At 36.6% G+C, this 20,722-nt stretch overlaps 1 protein-coding gene and 1 long non-coding RNA gene across 2 annotated transcripts; both read left to right on the top strand.

Moving 5' to 3' along the window:
• The first annotated feature begins 663 nt into the window (after positions 1-663).
• Positions 664-1,688, top strand: LOC148788152 (uncharacterized). Its single transcript, XR_016065465.1, has 2 exons — positions 664-1,011; positions 1,115-1,688. It is a non-coding gene; the product is annotated as an uncharacterized LOC148788152 (long non-coding RNA).
• Positions 1,689-2,420: 732 nt separating this feature from the next.
• On the top strand, positions 2,421-9,717 carry LOC105162316 (putative (S)-N-methylcoclaurine 3'-hydroxylase isozyme 2). Its single transcript, XM_011080326.3, has 2 exons — positions 2,421-4,160; positions 8,939-9,717. Exons 1-2 carry the CDS (start codon positions 3,285-3,287, stop codon positions 9,542-9,544), a joined length of 1,482 nt encoding a protein of 493 aa, XP_011078628.1. The 5' UTR covers positions 2,421-3,284; the 3' UTR covers positions 9,545-9,717.
• Positions 9,718-20,722: the final 11,005 nt, after the last annotated feature.

Below are 20,722 nucleotides of genomic sequence, written 5' to 3'. Positions count from 1 at the left end.
CAATTTTGTTTTTGGTTTGAATTTTTGGTATCTACTGATGGCCCTATATTACCACCTTCCTTCCTAATGGCGAAGTGAGAAACATAACATTTAATTCTCCCCCAAAATTAAAAACACCGTAGTATGGGGGGGGGGTGTCCTTGTTTGATAATTTTTTGGTTTTTACTCTATTGGAAACAAAAATAATCATAAGTCTGAATTTATTGTAATTTAGAGTTAAAATTAAAGTATGGAAATTGTAATAATTTACAAAGTAACACGGGAATATTGTGACCTCAACTGTAGGACCCCAATAATGCAATTTTAAAAGCTCGTTGTCCAAGTAATTCAATTCAGATTTAACCTGTGTTGCACATATTAGGGAAATCATATATTGACAAATTACAGTTGTAACACAATTAAAAATACACAACTTACACAACGTTTGAATCAATCCTTGAATTGAGTAGCTACTAGTTCATCAATAGGTAAAATTGCAAAATTGGTCCCGTAAGTATGGGGCGGTGGCAAAAGTGGGAGCATAACTACTTAATTGGCAATTTTAGTCCCGTAAGTATTGTTTTTTTTGGCAATTTTGGTCAAAAATCAAAATTGCACAAAAACGCAGCGAAGAGATTTGGGGCTTAGGTTTCTAACGTTCTAGGACCTTGCGTGGCTAATGACGCGGCTTCTCTTCCTCCCTCACTCTATACCAAGCCATCCTCGCTCTATCCACCGCCCCACGCCATGCCTCCTCTCACCCCCATCTCTCTATCCCTTCCATCTTTGATCTCAAATCCGCTTTCTCTTCCGCCCCTGTTTCTGTTTCCCGCCACCGTAGCACCCCCGTAGTCACCCGCCTCCCTGTTCGCGCCTTCGCCGCTGTCAAGACCCTCGAGCAAACAACTGACACTGAGCTCGTTGAGAAATCCATCAACACTATTAGGTTCTTGTCAATTGACACCGGCCAATTCCAGCCACCCTGGTTTGCCTATGGGCTACGCGCCGATGGGTCACATATTGTACGATGAGGTGATGAAGTACAATCCTAAGAATCCCTATTAATTTAACCGTGACAACTTTGTGCTCTCCCCTGCACATGGGTGTATTCTCTCCCTAATAATTTATTTCTCAGCTCTTTCAGGCAGGGACAGAGAGAGGAGGGTGAGAAGAGGCATGGCACAGGGTGGTGGAGCGAGAGAAGATGGCCTGGGAGAGAGTGAGGGAGGAAGAAGAAGCCACGTCATTAGCCACGCAAGCTCCTAGGTGTTTAAATTGCGCACGTCGACATCGAAACCCTAAGCCCCAAATCTCTCCGCCGCGTTTTTGGGAAATTTTGGTCGGAAGGACCAAAATTGCCAAAAAATCAATACGTATGGGACTAAAATTGCCAGTTCTGTAGTTATGGTCCCAATTTTGCCACCCCTACCTACGGGATCAATTTTGCAATTTTGCCTGCATCAATAATAGGATCCTCGCATGATGGTGCGCGTTGCTCTTAGGAGCAAGTTGACTTCAAATTCTATCTCCTATCTTGGGGTGCTCCAAGTAGGTCCCTAGGAAAGACGTCTGAGAACTCTCACTATTAGGATATCTTTCAATTTTAAGTGACCTTTGTAGTGTTAATTGCAGAAGCTAGAAAAGCCTCACATCCCTTTCTGATGGCCCTAAATGTGTGAGGTTCTAATAGAATGGTGCATGTTTCCTTATTTGTCCCTTCATACACATCTGAAAGGAGAAACAATTCCCATAAGGTGGGTGAAAGTTATCCTCTTACCCATACAATACACACAGGCAAAATTGCCCGCCAATCAATTCATACATAGGATCATATCAAACTCCAGCAAGTTGAGTATCTCATGCTGTAAGGATTGTCTATCATGCTTCAAACCCCTAATCTCAACTTGAAGTTGCTCTACTTGGGATTTGCTAGTTTGTATTTGCTCTTCCAAATTTCCTTCTAACTCAACAACTATTTTTGTTCGTTCTCTGCGAGGAAGATCCAACCTCATGTCATCATCCCTCCAGTATTCATTCTCCTTTCAACTTTTGTCCAGAAGTTTCCACAACTATACCACAACCTTACCTTAAGTCCCCATAATGTCCTAACACAGTCATTACATGGTCGGTCATGTCACATGTAGGTTGGGGGAAGTCTCTAGGAGCTGAGGTATGGGGTCTCCCAAAGACTCCATATACATATGAGTTAAAAGTCTATATAAGTTATCCCTAACATTAATGCTTGCATTTGTACTATTATATTTTAAGTACTATTAATTTTTTTGGCTACCCCCACTATGAATCATGCTAGGTTATACTCTATTACTACTATACTACGGTTGACTAATTTAAATTATTATTTTGTCTAAATATTTTTAAATAAATTATATTATTTATCATAAATAGTATTTGAATTTAAATTACTATTATAAGTATTTAAAATAAACTTTTAATACTTTCTTTGAATTATTTATAAGTTTGAAAATTATAAAATTAATTTTCTTATTTCTTTTAACTAAAATTTATCGTCACCCAAATCTCCCTATTGTCGTTGCGGTCGCTCATGGATGGGCAACGGAAGCAACGGCGGTGCCCCCTCCGTAGTGAGTGGCAGGAGAGGGGGGTTTTTGGGGTGGGTGGTGGAGGAAGGGAGGTTAATTTTATTATATTTATTTTTAAAAAATAATAAGATTATTTTTTATAATGTATTTTTAAAATTTGATAAATCTGTACCCCTAATCATTTATAGATCTAACTGTTGACATAAATTGATTAGATCCTATGGCTCTTATAACTTAAAAAAGATTCAACGATTATTAAAATAAGAAATAACATATAATAGGTAAGGACATAACAGTCGCTTGATAAAAAAATTAACCGGTGCATTTAATGAAGAGGGACAAGTGAGCTATGTTTAAATCAAATGGAGTTTTCTGCCTGTTTATTATATACGGGAAATTTTTAGTTGTACTTTTAAAACAAGGGGTTATGCAATTTAGCCAATTTTTTTTTTTTTTTTTTGTATTTTTAACATGTGCATCATCAGAACTCATATTTATTTTTGCATTTTGAACCTGTGCAATTATTCTTTAACAAAAAAGGTGCAATAAAAATGAGAGAAATAGATCCTAATTTGTTCACATAATCAATAGTGATTGATCAGTAGCAGCATAAAGCTTCCAGTAATAAAAGCAATTGTGACCTTCACCTAACATACATACTCATAAACAGTAAACATTTGATCCATAAATATTGCTTGAATGTTTGAATAAGTGAGCCACAATTCCCTGAATAAGAAACAAAATATGAACGTAGATGTCGGGTATATTTATCTTCTTCCTCTTCTTGCTCTTGTATCAATACCAGCTTGTCTGTCTTTTCTTGTTCGGCGTCATGAAGCAATTCATAGCTCTAGACGACTTCCACCAGGCCCGTCTGCTTGGCAACTCTTACGGAACATGTTCATGAGTCCCCTAGCCTCATTAGCCAACCTAGCTCAGATTTATGGCCCCATTTTCTCTCTAAGAGTAGGAGCATTGCTCATCGTTGTTGCTTCATCACCAGAAACAGCAATGGAAATACTAAAAGCTCACGACCATATATTTTGTGGGAGGTATATCCCCTCATTATATTACAAGATCCCACACATGGAGCGATCGTCGGTATTGGGAGCCAAAGAATGCAACGACAGTTGGAAACACATACGAGGTACTTGTCACAATCTGGTTTTCTCTACCAAAGCTATAAAACTGAGGAATGAGGTTAGAGCGAGGAAGGTGATGGAAATGGCGGATTATTTGCGTGCTAAGGAGGGGAAAGTCGTGAGGCTAAGGGATATAGTCTTTGCAACTCTTGCTAACTCTATGTGTCACATGATGGTGTCGACGGACATAATCGATCTTGAACGTGAATGTAAAGATGGAACTAAGAGTTTGATGGGATTTATAAAGGGAATGCTTACCATTCTTGGAACTCCAAGTCTAGTTGACCTGTTTCCGGCTTTGGATGGATTACTAGGGTTTTGGGAGAGGAGGAAGGCCACTAAGTTACATCAAGAGTTCAAGTCTCTTTGGGGGGAAGTTATTGAAGAAAGAAGACAAGCAAAATGTGGTAGGGAAGACTTGTTGGATGCTTTGATCGATGATGGATTTTGCAACGACGATATCTGCGCACTTTTGATGGTTTGATGCTATGTTTTATTTGCATATATTTCGCAAAATTATATTTTTAATTTCGTAATTATAGTAGGTTGGGACACTAAAAGAAATATTATTTTTTTATTATGGTTAAAATTATACCGAATGCTAGCTAATTATATTAGAAGAATTGTAACATTTAATTACTACAATTGTCATGGTTAAAAAAAATAGTCGTAACAAATAGTTGATGACTACGGCCACCAAATGATTGTTTGTCGTAGTTTTTTGCTAAGGTGGCTAAAACGTTTGCTATGACTTTTAGTCGTGGCAAATAATTTTTTTATGGTGGAAAAGCTAGTTTTTTGCAATTTTGTTTACCCGTAGTTAATAGTAGTCATTTACCATAATTTTTAGCTACAAGCATTAATATGTAGTCAATAGCAAATTTTTTTTTAGTGTTAATCACATTTGTGCAATGCTTATTAGCCGTTGTTTCTATGAACGAGGTCAAAACATCAGCTACAACAAACTATAACAAATATTTTAACCTAAAAGCATGAAAAATATTGATGAATCACAGTAAAAATTTAAATTTTCGCTTCAATTTTATTTGATCATTTTACAATGATTGTTTAAGTCCTATTATTCTACAAATCGGTCCATCAAGGACGAAATCCACCTGAAATTGCAATTTTGGCTTAGAATTTCGCATGTGCTAATTTTTAAAAATTAAACCACTTAATTGCCAATTGAATTTTAGTAGAACCAAAATCTCTGCTTAGCACCTAAAGTAAATTCATTATTATTATTTTGTTGTTGTTGTGTGTGACTAAGTACATTAATTATTAAGAAAAATATAATTTTAGTCCTATAATTATAGGAATAATATTTTTCATCCTTTCTGATTTTAAATTTGTAATTGAGGAATATAAATAAAAAAATAACACCTTTTTGTGCAAATATTGCTGAAAAATGCTAAATTCACTTAAAATTAAGCATATGTGTGGTAAGTAACCCCTTTGATTTAGAAAGGCAAAATTGCAAAATTGGTCCTGTAAGTATGGGGGGGTGGCAGAATTAGGACCGTAAGTATAGGACTGGCAATTTTAGTCCTGTAAGTATTGATTTTTTGGCAATTTTGGTCCTTCCGACCAAAATTGCCCAAAAACGCGGCGGAGAGATTTGGGGCTTAAGGTTCCGATGTCCACGTGTGCAATTTAAACACGTAGGTGCTTGCGTGGCGAATGACGTGGCTAATGACGTGGCAAGATTACACAGTCAGCAGCACACGTGGCCTGACATATGGGAAAAAATACTGAGGTGGCAAAATTGTAAAAAAACTGAGGAGTTAAAAACTTAAAAAAGAGAGCTGTAAAACAAAGCAGTAAAAATTCACCCCCAAATCGAAAGAACCCTAAAAATTCTTCTTTCAACTCGAATCTACAACTGATCGTCGATTGAGGAGGAAGAAACCCGATTGAAGCAATGCCACTTCGGGATCCTGAGTTTAACGATTTTCCTCCACCTTTGTACGGTAAGTTTTTTATGTTTTCAAAAAATCTGATTTTTAGAGTTAAATCTAGGGTTTTTTGTGGTCCCAAAAATAAAAGTGGTCCATTGTGTTTCTATGTTGTTATTGTCTTAATTTTGTGATTCCAATGAAGAATTGTTTGTTGTTTGTCGATATGTGGTTTAAGTGTACGTAGACAGAGTATATTGAAAGTTGTTGAAAGTGCAATTGAGCATCGGAGTTTCGAGAGGGATAGTTTGCTTGTACACAGCAAATGCGACCTGCATACTTACTCATTACCACTGTAAATTTAGAGATTTGAGTGTAGTTATTTTCCAGTTAAAGAAAGTAAAAATAAGGCAAAACTTGTCACTTTGATGGGGCTTACAAGATTGACAAAGGGATAAATACAATAGAGTCCCCTCAGTGTTCAGTTGAATAGCATTTCATTTGCAAGGAAAAAGATATGCTATAACATTCTCCACATACCTATTCCAGTAAATGCATATTCAACCACAAATATAAGAAAGATAATAGCAACTTCTCCTAAATCCTATACAGAACAAGAGCTAATTTTGCTTTTAAATTTCCAGGAAATCATACAATCTGTAGGCTATCATCTCATAGAGATTTTGAGAAATCTCACTTGTAGCGATGGAATGTGATCTTAATGCTACTTTTCATATTCTAATCTCACAAGAAAACAATCCTATTTATTATTTTTATTACCCAAAAAGATGATGTCTCCTTAGAAATCTAATGAATTTTGACAATCATATTTTGTATTACGAAGTCTTCTTAGAAATCTATTTTGTGTAAATGTACTCATTTTCTAAAATTATGTGTAAATGTATCCATTTTCTGAAATTATGTGTAAATGTGATTCTTTTTATGTTTTTTTATGAATCTTTCTATTTTCTTTTTATGTATGATTTTGTATGAATTTTAACTTGTTCTGTTTTGTGTTTGTTTGTTTGTGTTCTTTTTTTTTTTTTTTTTCTCAAGTAATTTCAAGCGTTTTGTTTATCATTTACTTACTCGGTTTATTTCATTCTCCTTATAGGTAATACCTAAACCATTCAAGCCACCCCGGTATAAACAAAAAGTTGCACACAAACAACCATGGAAGCCATCATACAAGTCTTCCACATCCCAACAAGAAAATGCAGCTCAAAACTCTAGGCCTCCTCCACCAACTCAACCAAGTCATCTGCAGCCACCAATCCCAAAAGTTAATATTAGAGCTCCACCACGATGGATAGGGAGACAGGAGGTATTTCCAAAACAACCTTTACAACCAGAGACCAAATCTCTTCTGTCAACATGTACATTTTTGGAGAAGGATGGCAAGAAGTATGTTACATTATCACGATTGAACAATGTTTTATCACAATCGAAGGACAAGGGAAACAAGGAAGACAAGGGCAAGAAAAAAGATGGGAGGAATTCACCTTTTGTTTAAGAACTTTTTTATTTTGATTGAAACATTTTTTGTTTGTAATCCCAAGATACTTGAGAAACTTGAGGAATCAGTTGTGATTTCATATGCTATGAATTAGGGGGTTTTGTGCATATGTTGTTAAAGAAATGTCGTAAATGGATGTTCATGTTTTTTGTGAAGACGGGCTGTATATTGTGGACAGGATGTTATAAAATTGTTGATGTTATTATGAAATGAATGTTTCTCATTAACATGTTGAAAATGGTGCAGAAATGAATGTTTTTATTTTCATTATATTGTTGAAAAAGGTGTAGAAATGCTGCTGAAAATTCTTTATATTGTTGAAAAAGGTGCAGAAATGGCTGAAAAGGGTGCAGAAATGCTGCTGAAAATTTCTTATATTGTTGAAAAGGGTACATAAATGGCTGAAAAGGGTGCAGAAATGACTGAAAATTTATTTTTATTTTTATTCTATTACTAAATTAATTAACAACTGCAGTTTTAGGCTTTTAATATCATTCTTAAAATTCATTAACAGAATTCTTTAACAACATAACACATAATTCACAAAAGCTTCAAATTTGAGAGTCTCAATTTCATTATCAAAACTACCAAATCCCATTACAATTCCTCCATTTTATTTTTTCCCATATCTAACAACATAATATAAGCCCCTACAAATCTAACAACTTGGAACAATTCATTGAACGATTCATCCAAAGACCACCACCCGTTTACCCATCCAAAAACCGACCAACACAAACCATGATGCCACCAAGCAAACTTTAAGCCAAAATATCTTCTTCTTCAGCTGTTTTGCTTCGGTTTCCATTGCTTGAAGCTTGCGACGCAAACCGGGTATGACCACAAAGCTCTAGCACACATAGGTGGGTCATCCCATGTAAAAAATCGACATCCTCTACTCTGCAATTGAACAAAAAATAAGCCAACATCTACAAAACTTAAACTTAAACTTCAATTCTTACCTTATAATTTGCGCAAGAATAAAACCTTCTTCCGGGATTGTCATTGGTCCAAGAGGTTCTTAATAGAGCCCTAATGCCACAAAAGCAGTTTATCACACTGGTGGAGTCATTGCCCGACGATAAAGAAGACATTTTTTCTGTTTTTCTTCACCTGCAACTTCATTTGCAGCAGCAAAAATGAGAGAAAGAGAGAGAGCCCTTACATAAGGTGAAAAAAGCGGGAAGAGGAGCTCTTTTCCCGCCTAAAGCCACGTCATTGGCCATGTCATTCGCCACGCAAGCACCTACGTGTTTAAGTTGCGCATGTGGACGTCGGAACCCTAAGCCCCAAATCTCTCCGCCGCGTTTTTGGGCAATTTTTGTCGGAAGGACCAAAATTGCCAAAAAATCAATACTTACAGGACTAAAATTGCCAGTCCTGTACTTACGGTCCCAATTCTGCCACCCCCCTATACTTACAGGATCAATTTTGCAATTTTGCCGAAATTTTTAATTTTCTAATCAATTTTTCTAATGTAACATTTTTCGCTAGTAACATTTGGAGTAAATGTATCGTCGGCTATATTTAAGGATGAAAACTGCATCTTTTTTCTTACGTTTCTCATGTCACGTCAGTATAAAAAATGATTCTCATGTCACGTCAGTATAAAAAATGACCAAAAAATTTAAAAGGCCCAAATTACATAGGTCACATGCCTTAATTTTTTGGGTGAGAGTTGAATTAAATATACTATATGTTTTGATATATTCATCAATCACAATTTTCAAACCGGACAAAACTGAAAGTACAGCCATCCTATACTAAGTAGACAAAAATTGTATTTTCCCCTTCATTTCTCAACATTCTTTCGAACAAAGTTGTCTAACGTTTGTTACCCTACAGGAAATGTTGGCAGCCGGAACATTTACGAGCTGTGCAACAATAGAGTGGTTGATGGCGGAGCTCACAAAGAACCAAGGGGTTCTGCACGAACTTCGCCATGAGATTGAAAATATGGTCGACGGAGATATTAAAAATGCCTCTTTGTGTCACATGCCTTACTTGCAGGCTTGTCTCAAAGAGACATTAAGGTTGCATCCCCCGACATTGTTTGTCATACCGCGTCGTGCATTAGAGTCTTGTACAGTGAACAACTATGTCGTCCCCAAGGATTCTGTGATACTGATAAACAATTGGGCACTAGCGAGAGACACAACGATTTGGGACGAACCCTTGAAGTTTAAGCCAAAGAGGTTTCTTGTGTCCAAATTAGAGTTGAAGGGAAATCTTCAGTTTGAATTTATTCCGTTTGGGGCTGGGAGAAGGGCATGTCCTGGACTTAGTCTGGCCACCACTCATATTCAGGGTATGGTGGCATTACTGGTGCATCATTTTGATTGGTTTCTTCCAGAGGGTATGAGCCCAGATAATCTCAACATGACCGAGAAGTTTGAGACAACAGTGTACATGAAGGAACCACTGTCTTTGATTCCTAGATCAAGAACATGACCATAACGTTGATATGTGTTGAATCAACTGTTTTGGTTCAGATCATGGTTCGAAATAAAGTTGGCAGATATTGTTATACATGGATCTCGATGTATCGAGATATTATGAGGCGAGACAGAAAGAATGTGTTGTACAATGCTTAAAATATCAGAAAAATTAGTATTATGAGAATGATGAAGCATCACAAATTGTTACATAATGTTACAAACTAAAAGTTTTATAATATTAAAAATCAATGAAATTAATTACATAAATATTTAAGACATATATGCATAGTGAAAAGAAAGTGGATACAGTGGGGCTCAAAATGATGGGCATCATCATCACTCCTCCTATAATATTTTTAATTTCAATTAAAGTTAATTCTAATAGCATTTTTAATGAATAAGTCGATATATTTAAAAATTTATTTAATATACATAATATTTGAAAAGAAATATTTAATTTAAGAAAACTGTGAAGACGAGACAAGAGTTTTTTCACAATGGGCTGAATAGAAGAAAGAATTTCTCAATTATTTGCTCCCTTCTCTTACGTTTTTTGTACAAAGTTTGAGCCCATAAAACTTCATATTTTTCTCTTTTTTTTCTTGAGCTTGAGCCCTTTTCAGCAACGGAGATTCAAGAAAAGGAGAAATATAAGATAGTGATGGAATTACAGTGTCAATATATACGTGCATAATGCCCTGAAGCAATCTCTTATCTCCTCTTCTTCAGTATTTCTACTCTCCCAACCATACTTGTCTGTAATTTCATATTTCACATATTCACACCGATAATATCAAATATTATCAACGATATTATCAGATACAGGAGATAGTATCATTATATCATAAATAATATCAAATATAATCAAAGATATATAATACAACTTTCTTACATTCTCCATATGAATTTTTCCTTGTTCAACTACATTTTCATCCCTTGAACAAAAATTAATTATGGAATTCAATGATTTTACAGAAGATGTATGTCTTCAATTAAGGAAATTTTTTCACTTCCCTTCAGAAATTGGAATCAAAAGCATTGTCGGAGTCAAAAACTTCTTTATTGTTTTTCCCAAAGAAATTGAATTGGTGCACTATTCATTGCAAGAGATTTACAATGAATGTGCTGCTAATTGTTCTTCTAGTAGTATGAAGCTAAGTGATGAATCAAGAGCTAGCTTTTTCACTGAAAGTGATCGTAGCGACAAGATGAAAAGTAAAACCAAAGGTCGAGCGGAATTTATCTTGTGGGTGTAGAAGTATCACAGCGAAGGCATAAAGAATGAAGAAGTAATTTCTGGAAAAGATTTCTAATTTGCAGAGCATTGCACTGCTATTTCAAGTACAGAGTTTCTGTTCTTTCTCGATGTTCAGTTGAAGAAGACAACAGCCCTTCTTCATTATATAACGTTCACCAATAACCGCTTATAACTACCTCGCATTTCTACTTATAAAAACGACAAGAGTGTGCAAATGCGACGATAAGCGGACCAAAGTAATAAGATCGTGTTTTAGTAATAAAAACGTGAGAGGTTTAATCTGCGACTTATGGCTTCTTCTTCTTCATTGTAACACCTGCAGACAACTACTGTATTGGTCAGCTTTCACACTCCCCCTTCAAGTTGAGCTCGTGGTAACATTTTACCAAGCTCAACTTGGAAATTAAGGACATGAATTTGGTCCAGGTAGTATCTTTGTAAAAAGATCAGCTGGTTGTTCCTTCGAAGGTATGTGTTTCGGAGCAATAAAACCTTCTTTGTATTTGTCACTTACCAAGTGACAGTCAATTTCAATATGTTTTGTTCTCTCGTGGAAAATTGGATTTGCCGTTATGTAGACCGCAGCTTGGTTGTCACAGTAGAACGGAATGGGTGTAGGCACCTTAACTCTCAAGTCCTTGAGAAGACTAAAAATCCACATTCATTCGCAAGTAGTTAAACTCATGCATCTGTATTCTGCCTCTGCTGTAGACCTAGACACTGTGGTTTGTTTCTTGGTTTTCCAAGATATTAGAGTCTTCCCCAAGAATATGCAGCATCTAGTGAGGGACCTTCGTGTTTCTTTGCAAGTAGCCCAATCTGCATCACAGAAAGCTACCAAATCAAAGTTATTTTCAGAGTTAAAAAACAATCCTCTGTAAACCGTTCCTTTCAAGCATTTCACCAAGTGTAGGGCAGCATTCCAGTGATCTGTGCAAGGATACTGCATATATTGACTAAGTTGTTGGGTAGCATGGCATATATCAAGCCTGGTGAAGCCTAGATATAGCAATCTACCTAACAATTTCCTGTAGGACTCTGGATTGGCTAACTGTTGCCCTGCTGCTGCTCTGAGTTGTAGTCCAGCTGGTAGTGGGGTGTTGACTGCTTTGGCTCGAGTGAGTCCTGTATCAGCTATAATATCTTTCATATATTTTCTTTGTGTTATGATCATACCTGCATCAGATCTTCCTATTTCTAAACCAAGAAAGAACCTGGCTTTTCCCAGATTCTTTATGGTAAATAGATCATGTAGCTTTTGTTTAAAACCAGTAATAGTGTCCTCACATGGACCTGCAAGAAGCACGTCATCTACATATACAAGAAGACAGAAAAAACTAGCATTAGTCATTATAGTAAACAAGCAATGATCAACCTTTGATTGTACAAAACCAATTCTCTCTAATTATCTTGTAAATTCTAAGTTCTATTGTCTAGAGGCTTGCTTAAGCCATAAAGAGACCTTTTCAATTTGCAAACATGTCCCTTTGGGACTTGGTATCCATCAGGTGGATACATATATATTTCTTCATCTATGAAGCCATGCAAAAAGGCATTTTTTATGTCAAGTTGATGCAAGTACCAGTGTTCTTTACAAACAATAGCCAGAAGGATTCTAATTGTAACAGCTTTAGCAACTGGGGAAAAACTGTCCATGTAATCTATTCCCTCAATTTGGTTAGAACCCTTGGCGACAAGTCTAGCTTTATGTCTATCTATACTACCATCTGGTTTCAATTTCAGTTTGTAAACCCATTTACTACCTATGGCCCTCTTTCCCTTTGGTAGTTCAGTGATATCCCATGTTTGATTTTCCTCTAATGCCTTTATTTCAGTCTGCATAGCATCTATCCATTTCCTTTCCTTTACAGCTTCACTATAGTTCTTAGGTTCCTGAGGTAAACTGTTTGTAGTACACATCCAGCTGTCCATATCATTCAACAATGTAACATTAAGGATATCATGTTCTTCCTTATTGCAGGAACATACATAGTCTTGAAGCTTTGCAGGTTTAGTGACTTGTCTTTTTGGTCTTCTCAGATTAATAATGTCAGTTCTTTGTTCCTGTTCTTGGATAATATTATCAGAGGAGTTGTCATTAACAGGCTCAGGATCTGATTCTAAGTCATCATTTTCACTCTCCAAGTTTTCAATGCCAAATTCTGTGTTTGTTGGAGATGTGTAATAAGTAATAGGATCTGTAATTTTATCAGCAAAAGGAAAAACTTCTTCCTCAAAAACTACATCTCTTGAAACAAAGACGACTTTCTTATCAATGTCATAAACTTTATAACCCCTTTGATTAAGTGTATAACCCAAAAAGACACATTTAACAGCTCTTGAATCAAATTTAGACTTATGGGGCATATTATTAGTAGCAAAGCATAAGCATCCAAAAACTCTAAAGGATGAGTAATCAACAGGTTTATTAAACAGCACCTCATATGGAGTTTTCATTTTTAATACAGGTGTTGGAAGTCTGTTTATAATATAGGTGGATGTTAGAATGGCTTCAGTCCAAAACATCTTTGGAAAATTGGATTGGAACATCACTGATCTAGCTACCTGTAACAAGTGCTTGTGTTTTCTTTCTACAATGTCATTTTGCTGAGGTGTATATGTTTAAGTGATTTGATGAAGGATACCTTCTTCCTTAAAATTTTTTTGACATTGCTCACTTAAAAATTCCAATCCATTATCAGTTCTTATTCTTTTGATCTTCTTATCAAACTATGTCCAAATCATTTTATGGAATTCCTTTAATAGGTAGAAGGTTTGAGATTTTTGTTGCATAAGATAGGTCCAGGTGCATCTACTATGGTCATCCACAATAGTTAACATGTAAAGACATTTAGTTATTGAATACTCATTGTAAGGTCCCCACAAATCAATGTGTACAAGGTCAAAACAAGCATCAGAATAAGAATTGCTTGAACTAAATGGCAGCCTTTGTTGTTTTGCCTTGCACAAATTTCACAAAAGGAGTTATAATCCTTGTTATTCTTCAATAGTCCAGTGCTGATCAAAACATCATGAGATAGATGTCCTAATTGTTTATGCCAGGTTTCAGGAGATATGAGAGATGCAGCTAAAACAACATCAGTGTAGATACTCATGGTTTCTTGTATGAAATTCTTGTCAAAGGATTCAGCCTTGAGTGTATATAATTTTCCTACAAGGGATGCTATGGCAATGACCTCTTTAATCTTGTGGTCCTGCACAATACAGTGAGATTTTAAGAATTTAAATCTTATTGAGGAGTTACTACATAGTTTACTAACAGATAACAGATTAAACTTTAGATCAGGAACTAGCAGAACATTTTCAAGCAACAGTTTATTGTTTAATCTAACAATTCCAGTACATTTACCTACATGCTTTGTACCATCAACTAAATGTATAAAGGTATTCTATTTATGAACTTTAGCATGATCAAATAATAACTCATTGTTACACATGTGTGCAGTGGAACCACTGTCAATAATCCATGCATTTGAATTCTTAGTTTCAGATTTGATGAGTTCAAGGCACTTACCTGAGAATTCATAATTCTCACCATGTGTTCCTAGAAATGTTTGTGACTTCAATGTCTCAACAAGCCTCTGGAATTCTGACTTGACCAACTCTGCCACAGTTCTCTCATCCATCGCACTGTTGGCTGTTTCATTTTCATATTTCACCATAGCAGCAACTTTGTTTGTACTCATAGTATTCCCTTTCTTTTGATCCAAGAACCCCTTATACCATTCTGGATATCCAAGGATTTCAAAACATCCTTCTTTCAAATATCCAGATTTTCCACAATGTTTACATATCTGAGATTTCTTGTCTATAAGATTTTTCTTTTTTTGAAAATTCTTTGAGAAATCAGGTTTCTTGAAGGCTTGCATTGCCAAATTTGGTGCCACGTATGTTTGTTCTGAATTCACTTCTCTCTACTTTTCAACCCTGAGAACCATTGAATGAGCTTGTTACTGTCTGGTGATGGTTCCATCAATAAAATTTGGCTTCTCACATGATCATACATCTCATTCAATCCCATGAGGAATTGCATGAGCTGATCATTCCCTTTGATTTCTGCATTTTCTTTTTCTGCTCCACATGTACATCCACGTGTGCATTTAACGTTCCAGTAATACAAGCCAATTAGTCCCAAAGTTTCTTTATTCTTGTAAAATACGCTGATACACTCATGGAACCTTGTGAGATGGAGTCTAGTTCTTTCTTGAGTTGATACTCCCTAGGCCCATTGCTTTGGCCAAATCTGCTCTCCAATTCCACCCCCAGCTCTCTTGAAGTGTTGGTATAGATGAAGCTCTCTGCCACCTCTCTTGTGATGAAATTCAGAATCCATGATGACACCATGGAATCTGTTCTTGTCCACTGTTCAAAGTCCTTAGCCTTATTGTTCGGTTTCTGTATATCTCCATTGATGAAACCAAGTTTCATCTTTGCCTTCAATCCCAGCTTTATCGAACGACTCCAAATTAGAAAGTTTGATCCATCAAACGGCGCAGTCACCAAGCTTATACCTGGGTTGTCTCCTAGTTGTAGCTTTAAAATCTCCGGATCTTCGGCCATGGTTATATTGTATCAGTTTCTTGATTTCAAGAAATTATTGTATTGGGTAGTTTCTCGGATAAACCAGAGACCATCAAAAGATGGCTCTAATACCATGTAAAAGTATCACAGCGAAAGCATAAAGAATGAAGAAGTAATTTCTGGAAAAGATTTCTAATTAGCAGAGCATTGCACTGCTATTTGAAGTACAGAGTTTTTGTTCTTTCTCCATGTTCAGTTGAAGAAGACAACAACCCTTCTTCATTATATAACGTTCACCAATAACCGCCTATAACTACCTCGCGTTTCTACTTATAAAAACGTGAAATGAAGAAACGACAAGAGTGTGGAAATGCGACTATAAGCGGACTAAAGTAATAAGATCGCATTTTAGTAATAAAAACGCGAGAGGTTTAATCTGCGACTTATGGCTTCTTCTCTTTCATTGTAACACCTGCAGACAGCTACTGTATTGATCAGCTTTTACAGTGGGTACAAGAACTTGATACCATTGTACCTACAAAATCTGATTTGGATATATGCCTTGAAGAGGGTCTTTATGTATGTAAGGAAGATTTAGGTGTCGATCTTAATGCACTAGATTGGTGGAAATCAAAACACTTTGACCCATTATGGCACGAGATGTACTTTGAATTCCTATGACAACTGTAGCCTCAGAATCCGCTTTTAGTGCTGGAGGAAGAGTACTTGATCAATATCGATGCTCTTTGAAACCATAGATTGTTCAGGCATTAATTTTCTATTGTAAATGAAGATTTTTGTGATAATGAATTGCATTTGAGTTCAAAACTAACCAATTTATATATTCAGATTGATGATGAGGACAATATAGGTATGGCTCACCACTGTAGTATTACTTTTAATGTTATTGTGACATTAAATATAAATTTATTCTTTAAATATATTTTCTCTTGTCCGTAGGTGAAGCTAAAGAACACCAAGGATTCTTGCAGCAGTGTTTCTTCACATAATAATATGTTGATATTATTCGGAGTGTTGCAGTTAATTACATCTCGAATTTATTATCAATTTCCGTATTAATTTTTTTGAGCTTCCTGAAATTGGATTAGAGTAAGTCTATTAATTACCTTTGAATATATTTTTGGGGCATCATTTTTTATTGACAATTGAGATACTTTGTTGAGATAAATGTATATTAAAAAATAATATATATTAAGTGTGGGTATAACGGTCATTTTATAAAAAAAATTAACACCGTTGTTGGATTTAACCGAGAGGGGGGAATTGGGTTGAGTTTACAAAACACAGGAGGATTTTAGCCTATTTTTAGAATAGAAATAAATTTTTAGCCAGCTTTTTAAAACACAGTGGGATTTTATATATTTTATCCCCTTTTTTTTATTAGTCTATTAATTTGTTGTATCTTTAGATGGATCAATTGAGCAGACACAATCCTTGATGGAGGTCTACAAGACCTGGAAAAAACAGGCTGATAGACCTAAGAGTAGGCACAAGGGGTAGGAAGTTGTGGTAATGTTTCACCAAAACTATCTGTGATGTTTTCATTTTTTAGATTTCTCTAACTATTCATAATGTTTTTCCTTTCAAGAGAATTACAAAAAGTTACTGGAGGATGAAGCAAGTCATGCCCCCCGGACGAAGGTATGTCTGCTAGCAGTGTGCCACCCGGCCGGAAGGCCTTATTGGTAACAATGGGCACGAGAAGGGGCCAGATCTTTACGATGGAGTGGGAGGCCTAGTCTACCACTATGTATAGTTATCCCACTACCTTCGTTGAACCGATGTTGGAAGCACTGCAAGAAAATTGTCTAATAGGAACGAAAAAGAATTAACGTTATGATAATTAATAAGTAAAACGTTCGTCGGTAATCTACATTATTTAGTAAAAGAAACTTATTTGCTATGGATTTATCAAGGAAAATTAACTTGCTACGAATTTAGCGACAAACTATTTAAAAGATATATTAAACATGTAGATTAAAAATAAAAATTTTATTTGCTAATTAATTGGACGCTGATTTTAGTATCAAATTTTTTATAATTATTGATCATTTTTCTTTGTAGTGAAGGTAGCACCACATAGACTTTCTAGAACACAAATTCCAGGAATTGGAACAAAAATTGGGCGGGTTGGATGTCCCATTACGGTGCCATTGTACTCTGTCGTGCTTCCTAGTACCTTAATAGCCAACTTTCCTCACATTCCTGCTATTAATTTTTATAGTCAAAGAAAGAAATTGTAATGAATACAAATTAATTATGATTTCGCAACGGCCATTAGCCGTTGTTTCTGCGAGTGTGCCCAAGACGTTAGCTTTGGCTAAAACCATGGGAAACGTCTTGGCTATGACTAAAAATCATGGCGAATATTGATTATTCATAATAAAAGTTTAAGTTTTTATTTTAATTTTATTTAACCATAATTAATAGTATTGATTTATCATAATTTTTAAATCATAATTATTTATATTCCGGCGAATATTTAATTTTCTTTTAGTACCAATGAATCCAGTTGTCAAGGCAACCAAGCCTCGTATAGAGAACATGAGGCAATTGACAAGATCAGGATCTCGTTTTCCTTTCTGTAAATTACAAATCTTATAATATTTAATCTCTAATGTAATTTTTCTCTTACATTAAATCTCTTAATTATTAAAATTTATATTTAAATACTTATTTTTTCAATTAAATTAAAGAAACACAGACATCACAAATCCGTCGCAGATCCATTGCACTCACAGGTGATGTTGCAATTTTTGTTATCTATTAATTGTAATAATAAATTATTTAATTTGCAAGGAAAGCTCAAGTCACTAAACTCGTCACACTCGTGGTTAACTTGGCGTATGTCTCATAGCAATATTGTTGATAAAAACACCATAAACTTTGTTAGGAAATGGATCGGGTTAAGATGGATAACAGGTGGAATATGAAGGCGATAAAAGACACACGAATTTGTTAACCCAGTTTGGATATAAATCCTACGTCTGGGGGCGATACCAAGCCAGGAGAAAACACTCAAAGAGGAGGAAAATTGAGGAGTACAACACACACACACTTGTATGCAAGTCTTCACCACACGTGAAAAACAACACTCACCCTCGTCTCAACTCTTTCTTTTCTCTCTACTCTATTCTACTTTGCTCTATAAAACAATGCTAATAAGAGTAGTATATATAGCCATGACTTATCCTTTTTCCAACTCAACTTGGGATTTCTAAGTTGAATGAGGTTATCCTTCTCCAACTCAACTTTGAATCGGGTTATCCTTCTCCAACTCAACTTGGGAATTCTAAGTTGAATCAGGTTATCCTTTTCTTCTTCAAATCAATCTTCACAACTTAACAATCTCCCACTTGAAGATTGATTAGCTTTTCTCCACTTCTTTCTTGGTACCGCCGGGTTTGTCCACTCTAGTCATCAAGGCCAGTCGAAGCCGTACACAGCTTCAACTTCGCCATCGCAACCGCCTTGGTCAGCATGTCCGCAGGATTCTTTTCTCCTTGGATCTTCTCCAGCTGCAGTGCCTTCTTCTCCAGAAGTTGTCGGATGAAATGGTACTTGATCTCGATGTGCTTTGTCCGCGAATGGAACGCGGGATTCTTTGCCAGATGGATCGCACTCTGGCTATCGCTATGAAGAATCACATCTGCCTGAGGTTTCCCTAATTCACCCAACAAGTGTTGCAGCCAAATGAGCTCCTTAGCTGCCTCAGTAACTGCCACGTACTCAGCTTCCGTCGTGGACAGTGTGACAACCTTCTGCAACTTTGAGACCCAGGATACGGCTGTACCGCCATATGTGAACACGTACCCTGTAGTGCTCCTCCTTTTGTCATAGTCACTCCCTGCAAAATCAGCGTCAACAAACCCAAACAAGGTAAGCTTGCCCTTACCAAACACCAATGCTCGGTCCTTAGTACCCCTCAGGTACCTAAGAATCCATTTCACAGCTTCCCAGTGCATCACTCCTGGATTGCTCATAAAACGGCTAACTACTCCCACTGCATGTGCTATATCCGGTCGAGTACAGATCATAGCATACATCAGGCTCCCAATTGCTGAGGCATACGGTGTGACTCTCATCTTTGCACGTTCGGAGTCAGTCTGGGGCGAATCACTGTTGGATAGTTTGAACTGATTTCCCAATGGCGTTCCAACCGGTTTTGCATTTTCCATCTTGAATCTGCATAATACCTTCTCAATATAATCAGATTGAGATAACCATAATTTACCAATACCTTTGTCCCTTGTGATTTTCATGCCCAATATCTGTCTTGCTTCGCCAAGATCTTTCATGTCAAACTTCCTCGATAACTGATCCTTGAGCCTATTGATCTCCTTGACATTTGATCCTGCTATCAACATGTCATCAACATACAGGAGTAGAATGATAAAAAACTCATCGAACCTCTTCACGTAGCAGCAATGATCAGCATTGCATCTAGAGAAACCTATCTCTAGCATGAAGTTGTCAAACTTCCTGTACCACTGCCGCGGAGCCTGTTTCAATCCATACAGGCTTTTCTTCAGGCGACACACCTGCTGATCATCTCCATTATACCCCTCTGGTTGTACCATGTATATCTCCTCCTCAAGATCCCCGTGTAGGAAGGCTGTCTTTACATCCATCTGTTGTAACTCCAAGTTCTCTGCCGCTACCATGCTCAACACAAGACGAATAGTAGTTAACTTGACAACAGGTGTAAAAACATCAGTAAAGTCAATACCGTATCTTTGTTGGAATCCCTTTACTACGAGTCTTGCCTTGTACCGCTTCTTCCCGTCTGATTCTTCCTTAACCCGATAGACCCATCTGTTCTGTAGGGCCTTCTTTCCTTTTGGGAGCTGACACAATTCCCATGTGTTGTTTTTCTTCAACGAGTTCATCTCGTCGTTCATCGCAAGCTCCCACTTGCTCTTGTGGACATCATTGACTGCCTCTGCGTAACATTCGGGTTCTCCACAATCAGACAAAAGCAAGTAATAAAGAGAGGGGGAGTACCTATCTGGGGCCCTTCTCAGCCTCGGTTCTCGACCTAGTGCCAAGGGTGTGCTGCTTTCAGTAATCGGTTCCTCCGATACTGGTTCTGGCTCTATCTCCGTTTGTTCGGTTTCGTCCGTCTGAACTCCCACTGAATCCGTATCTGCTGGTCTCATGATCCCGGAATTTGAAATATCGAGATCAACAAATTCCCTTTCCTTCTTGTCATCGTCCGGGCTTACCTTCCTGTCGTTGTACATTACATCCTCATTGAATATAACATTCCTGCTACGAATTATTTTCCGGTTTTGATCATCCCAGAATCTATACCCAAATTCGTCAGTCCCATACCCAATGAATGTACATTTAATCGACTTAGCATCCAGC

The sequence above is a fragment of the Sesamum indicum genome, linkage group LG5 (genome assembly GCF_026168435.1).
Source record: "Sesamum indicum cultivar Baizhima isolate 11 linkage group LG5, ASM2616843v1, whole genome shotgun sequence".
Classification (NCBI taxonomy): Eukaryota; Viridiplantae; Streptophyta; class Magnoliopsida; order Lamiales; family Pedaliaceae; genus Sesamum; species Sesamum indicum.
Note: the sequence above shows the minus strand (reverse complement) of the source record. Positions and strands in the feature narration are given on the sequence as shown.